The sequence below is a fragment of the Galeopterus variegatus genome, unplaced genomic scaffold (genome assembly GCF_000696425.1).
Source record: "Galeopterus variegatus unplaced genomic scaffold, G_variegatus-3.0.2 Scaffold2690, whole genome shotgun sequence".
Classification (NCBI taxonomy): domain Eukaryota; kingdom Metazoa; phylum Chordata; class Mammalia; order Dermoptera; family Cynocephalidae; genus Galeopterus; species Galeopterus variegatus.
This window is the reverse complement of record NW_007728801.1, coordinates 227,111-235,953: the sequence shown is the minus strand read 5'-3', so window position 1 is coordinate 235,953 and position 8,843 is coordinate 227,111. Positions and strand designations below refer to the sequence as shown.

General features: G+C 35.1%; 1 protein-coding gene across 1 annotated transcript in view; it reads right to left on the bottom strand.

Moving 5' to 3' along the window:
- The window catches only part of SIK2 (salt-inducible kinase 2), a 112,766-nt gene that overhangs the window by 34,018 nt on the left and 69,905 nt on the right, over nt 1-8,843 (bottom strand). The window contains exon 4 of the mRNA XM_008582671.1: nt 3,665-3,826. Coding sequence (XP_008580893.1) covers nt 3,665-3,826 — 162 coding nt within the window. The remainder of the gene's footprint in view (nt 1-3,664; nt 3,827-8,843) is intronic.

Below are 8,843 nucleotides of genomic sequence, written 5' to 3'. Positions count from 1 at the left end.
CATTCCTCACTGGCACTTACATTCCACTAGTAAAGCCTGTAGTTTCTCTAAACACTCCACATTCTCTGGGGCCTCTTTGCCTTTGCACATACTGATCCATCTGCTTTAAGATACCACCCTGATCCCTGCCCCTCTCTCTTCCTTTCTCTATCTCTGTCCCCACCCCCAATTCCACCACAAATACCTTTTTTGTTAATCAAGTCTTAGTTAATAATTTCCCCGATTCTTCCAGGCAGAGTTAGTCTTTCTCCTAGCCTCATGACCTTGAAAACAATGATCTTTTTGTTTTATATTTACTTAAAGGTCTGGTTCTTTATTTAACTCCTTGGGGTGAGAGCAGCATTAAGCTTTTTTTTTTTTTTGTCCTTTTTGAGACCGGCCGCACCGCGCTCAACCAGTGAGTGCTGTGAGCGCACCGGTCATCCCTATATAGGATCCGAACCTGCCGCGGGAGCGCTGCTGCGCTCCCAGCGCTGCACTCTCCCGAGTGCGCCACGGGCTGGGACCAGCATTAAGCGTTTTTAACACTGATATTGTTTTTGTCTTAAAAGGTGAGTATTTCCAGGACTTAGCCCAACAGCATAAAAGATGCTTTATAAACACCTACTAAAATTTGGGGTTGAGGGTAGTGAGGATGAGAGAGAAAAAGTGTGGGCAAGAAAATATCTGAGTTCTTAGATGTACTCTGTGTGTGTGTGCGCGCGTGCATGCGTGTGTGCACGTGTGTGCATGTACGTGTCTCCTCTTGTGAGGAATGGAAGCAGGGGCATGAAGTGTATAAATATGGAATGATGGAACTCAGAATTCAGTTAGTGAATATCCCTTGAGGAATAACTAACACCTAATGCTTGGAAACTACAATATGGTGTTGTGGAGGAAGCACAGATATTGTGTTCAGAGAGACCTAGGTTTGAATTCCAGATCTGCTACTTGTAATCTGCATCACCTTAGCAAATTATTTAATCTCTTTGCATTTCAGCTTTCTCATCTAAAAACTGGCAATAGCTATGCAGCTCCCAAGGTTGCTGTAAAGATGAAATGATACAAGCACCTAGCAGAGTACCTGAAAATAGTGAGGGCTCAAATAAATGTTAGTTGTCATGCTATCTTTAATCAGAGAGTACAACTTTAGGTATCTGACATTTTAACTGTCTTCTATATAATTATAGAAGGCCTTGAAATTTAGATATTCAAAACCAAAAATAAAAACAGTAAAAACAAAACAAAAACCTATATATCACATTGGAAACACTAAGCTGATCTACCTATATTTTAGGCTGTAATTATAGTAGACATGCCAGGCAAAACTGGGTTATAACCTTAGAGCAATCTTCTGTATCTTTTGTTTGCGAATTTCTTTGATGTCTTATTTTGACATTTTCTTTTGAGATATTAAAGTACTTTGTAATTCCTATAGTATATGATTCACACTTTTAACCTTTTTCTGCCTAAAGAGACTCCCAGAACTCCTTTCAGCTATTGTTTTTATGAATTTTTTGTTTCTGTAATAAAGGAATGTAAAGGTGAAGCAGGGGTTTCCTCCTTTTTTCTGCAGAGCTAAGAACGTAAAAGGACCTTCTCTGAAAAAGACAATTTTAGAGCAGCTGATGCTTTTAAGGAGGAATGATCAAAAAAATTCCAGTGAAGTGAATTACAGAAGATTAGCAAAAAGGAGTGAAATGAATGAGACCAAATGGAAGGACCAAGAGAAGATAAAGGAAAAAAAACATAAATGGGAGAAGTGAACACAGATTTTAAAAAACTATGGAAACATTCTAATACTGTGTATTGCATTTTCACAACAAAAAAGGACAAATGAATTTACCAATCCTTATATATTTATATATAATATATGCATATATATATAAAACTAACTTAAAAGACACTTTGTTTTATTAAGGCAACCCCATATGAAGAAAAAAAACCCAACACATGATAGAATGGAAAATCCATTACATGTCCTATAAAATATGTAACACTGTAATTTAAAACAAAACGAGTAAAAATGATTTACCATCTCAAAATGCCCAAGACAGAAACTAATGGGAAATGGCATAGAAACAAATCAGTTAAATACACAAATCAGAGATTTTATCTTATATTTTATTCCACAATGCAGCAAACCAGGGCAACTGCTTTCTCCTTAAACTTACTCAGTCCAGTGAGTATCCAACCAACCTAGTCAACCAATAATTTCTGGGCCAGCTCCTCACATCTGAATGTCTCCCTGCTCCTTTCTAATAATCCTAGAACAAAACACCACCACTTGTTATTATGCTAAAGTGTTTAACACATGCCCTTATCTTCTTCAAAACCCTACCTAAAATAAATAAACCTCCATCCCACACCTTCAATCTCTACTGCGGCTGCTCTAGTTTAGATCCACATTTTCTTAATTGTACTACTGCATTATATTTCTTATTAGTCTTCCTGTCTTCAATCTTACCCACATCTCCCATCTATCTTAATATCTATCTCTGCCAGAGACATATTTCTAACATCAAATCTAATCAGGTGATCCCAATCCCACTTTTACCCCAACCCATGCCCTAAAATTTTCAATAGGCTAGCTCCCCCGTTACCTACAGAATAAACTAAAACCTTTCATATGGCACTCTAGACCTTTCATATTCTGCTCTTTACCTACCTGCTCCTCCTGCATCAATCCCTGATGCCTACAGATTTTACAATGAGCCATTAAAGAGCTACAGCTTCCCACCATTCCTATCTCTGTCTACCTGCCTGCAACATCCTACTTCTGTTTATCTTCTTGGCAAGCTTCTAATTCATCTCTCACGCCTAAGTTCAAGTAGTTCCTTTTCTGTGAGGCTTCCCTGACTCCTCAGGACTGACGTTCCTTCACCTATGTTCCTACCACGGTTTGTACATACCTTTTTTATGGCAACTATTGTACTATATATATTTTTAGCTTTATTAAGGTATAATTGACAAAAACTACATATTCAAGGTGTATGTGATGTTTTGATATACATATACATTGTGAAATTATTTCCACATGTCATATTGTATTTAGCATAGCAAAATACCTGACACAAACATTTACTGACGGAATGAGAGTTTTGACTATGTGAATAAAGAAACTCAGAATATAAAATATTAAAGTTTTAACAATTGTGAAAAAGGTAGGAGGAAAACAAAAAAATAATCTCTACTCTTAGTCTCCAGGTTATAAATCAAACCCTACTGTATCAGAGCAAGGCAAGGTTCTTCTGTCAAACATTTCTCATTCTACTTCCCTCACTTCCTTTGTCTTTCCTCTGTCTGTAACCTCATTGTAGCTATCAGCAACAGGGGAGCAGGTCAGAGTACCAGCAACCTGCACTGCTCCTCCAGCCCTATCTGTCCCTCTAATCACTTGCACACTCAGACAAATAGCCCTTGTCCAGCAGACACCCCCCCCCCAAGGGACCTGGACACAAATCAGACCCCAGGTGTAGCCCTGCCACTGTGTGTATTCATAATGAACTTTCTTCCATTACTTTAAATTACACATAGAACTAAGAAAATGAATAAAATACAGTTTGAGAAAACTTGATATCATCAGGTAGAAATGCTCCTGAATCAGTGCCTGCAGGTCTGTTTCCACACACCGAGTGTGATAGCTCACATTCAACCATGTTAGAATCAGGTATGCGCCTGTTACCTGCTATTTTGATATTCATGTTGTTATCCAGCAGGAGATTTTCAGCCTTGAGGTCACGGTGCACAATCTTCTGACTGTGACAATAATCAACAGCAGACAGAATTTGCCAGAATTTTCGCCTGGCTTCAGACTCATTTAACCGGCCGTGATTAGCAAGGTAGTCTATAAAAGAAGAGAGAATTTAGAATTATTCACCAAAATAAAATAACTCCACTATTAATATTCAGAAATTTTTTTTCCTCAAGAAAGTTTTTTTAATGGACAAGGATTGGTGTTCAAATAACGTGCTGTTTTCCAAATTTCTTGCCTTTGGAGAAGTAATTCTAATCATATTTCACTGGAGTACAGATAAATGGTGAGATCCCAAGACCCAGACAACAGCAAGCAGTACAATATTCACTGTGCAACTTAAATGATTTTTATGCCTAAGCACTCCTACTTTTTGGGGGAAAGTTTATTGAGTATTTCTCCTAATCACATTTTCAAAATAAAATCTATGTAAAACAGAGAACATGAATGAATTCTTTGGCATCATCAGACAGGGGACATCTTTTCTTAAACATTGTTTTCATGCAATTATACAAACCACCTGTAACATGAGATATGGTGGTTCCTGGAGATAGCTTAAATAATTCACACCCCCTTCTGTTTGAAGGAACAATTTTGATTTACTCAAGAACATGCAGACTTGCTCTCTAAACCAAACACTGCCATATTAGCCATGTTCTCTAAACTATAAGCCAAATACATTGAGCAAGATACATTATCTTTGTGCAGTGTTATAATCTTCATTAAAGTAGTTCACCTGAAAATTAATTCTACATATACTGTGTACACGAATTCAATAAAACTAAACATTACAACTCATTCAAATTTCACCTAAAGATCTAATAGGCTTCTGAAATTATCTTTTGAGAGGGAGAGGGACCAACGCAAATCTTGAAAAGTTTTTTTATTGAAGATAATTTTCCTAAGGAATTGAATTGAATGGGTCAACCAATAATCACAGTCACCACATATTTTCTGCTCTCATGTATGTGGTTTACTGGTTTTTAAGCTCCATGCCTTTGGCCCATGCCCTTCTCAATATTTACTATAAAATTTACTAATATTTGTACAATACTTTATAGTTTACAAAGCATGTTCATATCACAGTATCTCATTTAATCTTCCTAAAAACCTCCATGATAACTATTACCTAATTCCCATCTTGTAGATAAGAAAGCTGAAGATCACTTCAGTGAATAGTGAATAGTCAATCTGGGACTAGAACCTTTGACTGAATTTTTTTTTACTATATCAAATGTCTTTAGTAGACTCTTTCTGAAATCCTAAATCTCCTTTCAAAACCCCACTCAAATACCACCCTGTCCTTAAAAAGTGCCTCATCACATGAAGTAGAAATAATCTCTCTTCTTTGAACTCCTTATCACTTACCATACACTGCTTCACTGTAATTACTCCATATACATTGTAAATATCCCAACGTGCACACATGTGCACACACGCACATGCACTCATACCCCTAACTCTAACATAGTATGTTTTGAAAAATAAAAGATACCTTCATTTAAGTTCCCTGAAGACAGGGACCATATTATTTTCTTCTGTACTCCCTGCAATGCTTAGCACTATGCACAAAACTTAGTACATACTTAACACTTAGCTGATTATCATAGGTACAATATTTAATACTTAGCTGATTAAGGTCCTATCATCGATGGTATTATGAACTTTTCCTTCAATAGTACTATAAAAAAGTGGAGTAGTATGCCATACTCTACATGCTATAGGCTTTAAATGTAAGTGGGCATTTTGTCTACTCTTCTACATCAGCTATTATCAGAAATTGAGATGGTCAGCTCATCACATCTTTCTCTTGCCTTTACAAAGCCTGCATAGTAGCCATCCGTAATTCTGAAGAAAGGATCACTTAAGAACAAATATGGATATGTACAATTTTTAGTCAAAATGTCCAAACTGTCATCAGAGAGGTTATGTTTAAGAATTGGCAAGTGGACGGTGTGCCTTCTATGCTGAAGAGTAAACCAAAGTCTCCCTTTCAAACTGGCTGAGCTGGGCAATCCATAATAAAGGGTTGAACCTTTGGGCAAATATAACCTACTGAGAGGAATTTAACATGTTTTCTATAAGGGAATATCTTTTGACTAGTTAATAATATCTTTCCTAAAATTCCATGCCAAATGCTACTTAAACTGCACCACTAAATGAGACAAATTTTTTTTCATGGACAAATGACTGACTTTTCCAGATAAACAAAATTTCTTTCTGTTGAAAATGGTGGGTCAATGTGGGTTACTGAGAAAGATTTTTTGAGATTTCAGCAACACAGAGAAACCTAACAGATTCAATGTGAACAAGTGCAAGTTAATATATGTGGAAAAAGACCACAAACTATTGACTACAAAACAAGTCCTGAATAGAGCACTGGAATCTCTAGTTACTGTTTTTTGAAGCTATCAATCCAAACAGGTACTACCACAAACAAGGGGAAAAAAACCTTTGAAGCTTGGATCAGGAAAGTTACTGTCTGAAAAACCAAGGGATGGTGTATCTGAACCTAAAATGACCATGGAAAGTCAAAATCATCACATGTCACTAAATACACAACACATCATGTAAGAAAAATAACAACATCCAAATTCCAGAGATTAAGAAACAACCTATTTTGAGAGGTGGTACTTTCACTCCTTAAGTGAAAATCTCAGCAAGTATTTCAGTATTTCTATTGTCTTCCCCATACTTTGTGATTTCTGCAGTATAAGCATTCCTGAATACTATAACATCTGCTGAGAAATCAGTAATAGAAATAACAGAGGCAGAAACCTGTGGCCGCAAATAAAATCAGTTTCTGTATACATCATTCCCTTTGAGGAACACTGTTATCAATCCAAACTCTAATTAATGCACAAGGTCCTCAAGTTAATGTGTAAAAGGTACACTGATGTTTCACGTTAAAAACTTTCACTACAATTACAGAGCAAACTTATAAATGTAATAGCAACTCTCTATACTAATTGCTTTGTGTATATTTTTGATGAATTGATAGTTTTAAGCATCTTTTCTTTTTTCCTATGTTTACATTTGTTCCAAGTGTTAAGTGAAACGTTATTTTACATTTGTTGACTTTAATAACAAAACTTTTCAAGGTTATATTTTGTCTATCCTCTTGGTTCCCCCATTTTGCTTTTCTGATGACTGATTTTTATTATTTTTTATAAAAATCATGGTTTGCAACTATGATACGCTGTAATAAGGGTTAGCACAAGAATAAATACATCCTAATAAGTGCACCGTTTTGTTAAATTTTTTAAATTCAAATTTTTAATTTTCTAACTTACTCTAAAAGTTTCAAACGTACATGAAAGTAGAGAAAATATAATGAATCTCCCAGATTCAAGAGTTATCAACATTTTACAATACTTGCTTCATTTATCCTTTTTGCTTTCATTGCTTTTTTTTCCTGTAGTAACATAAAGCAAATCTTGACATCATTTTGTTTCACCCTAAATACTTTTTGTATATATCTCTAAAAAAAAAAAAAAAAAAAAAGAAATTTTTTTATATAAAAAAATTTCTTTTTTTTTTTTTTTAGAAAAATAAAAAAAAAAAAAGAAATTTTTTTATATAAAAAAATTTCTTTTTTTTTTTTTTTAGAAAAATAAAAAAAAAATTTTTCATTATTTTTTTTTCCCCCTAAAAACTTTTTTTATATATCTCTAAAAAAAAAAAAAAAAAAAAAGACATTTTCTTATATAAACACAATACCATTATCACACCTAACAAAATAAACAACTCCTTAATATCATCTAATAACCCAGTCTGAATGCAAACATCCCCAGTTGGCTTATTTGAATCAAGATCCAAACAAGATGTACATTTTGTATTTGCTTATTTTGTCTTCGGAATCCTTTAACTCTGGAACAGTTCCTCTACTCGTCCCCTCCCCCATTTCCCCAAGCCACTGACTTGAAAACACGGGGTCGGTCATCCTATATTCTAGATTTATCCTTTGCTTCCTCATGATATTGTTTAATTTATTCTTCAATCTTCTGTATTTCCTATAAATTAGAATTCAAATACAAAGGATTGAACTGATTCAGGGGTTTTTTTGGAGGTTGGCAGGAATGTGTCATTGGTGCATCTACTAAGAAGAATATAACATCTGGTTCTTCTGCTTATAGGAGTGCTAAGATTGATCAGTGAGTTCTGGGAGTGAGAGCCTGATCCTTCAATTAAAGATTCTCATCAGTCTTTCTACTGATACCATGGTTCTCAAACTCCAGTGTACATCAGAACCCATAGAGAGAGCTTATCAACATATAGATTATTGGGACCTGTCCTCAGAGTTTCTGATCTAGTGCAGAGTTTCTGAGATCCACAGCACTAATGGTTTTAGTATTCACTGGTGGTTATTACACAAATCAATGATTTCATTATGGGTTGCAAAATTGTGATTTTCTAATTTTTTGATTCCTACCACATTTATTAGATGAAATTCTTCTGCAGGGAAATTCTTCTAGAGATATTCCATAGAATTTCTGTCAACAAGGGTTATTATTTAGTTATTCTGCAACACAACTTGAACAGGTTAGGAAGGATGAATGCTTAATTCTTCCTCTGTAAGTACTGATTTTCAGAGTAAGGAGTTGGCATACTAGCTACTTCCAATGATGACTATTAAAATGTATATGTCTGCTTGTTTTATTTTTTAGCTCTTTTCTCTCTTTTTTAATGATTCTTTTAAGTATCATAATAAAGGCCTGGATTTTTATATATTCAAGTTGTTTCAATCAACTGCAGTCATTATTCTTTCTGATGCTCAGATTTTCCCATCTCTGGCTAGCAGAAACCCTTTTATACTGTTTTCTGTTTTTTTGTTTTTAACATGACCACAGAAATATCGATAGCTTTGCTGTCTTCTGACATAATAAAAATGTGCCATGCTTATCTTGAATATTTCTTGCCCCAAACCTGGAATCAGTCATTTCTCTAAGAAGCCTTGGTTCTTTTCATTGGGAAATGGTATCTGGTGCTTGATGTGCTTACTGCTGCTGGGTCAGCACTGCTTCTAAGCCTTTTCAGAGACAGAGCTAGGAGGTAAGTACTTTTAAAAAGAAAAAAAAAATTGTGAGTTCATGCTGTTTATTTCCTTTTC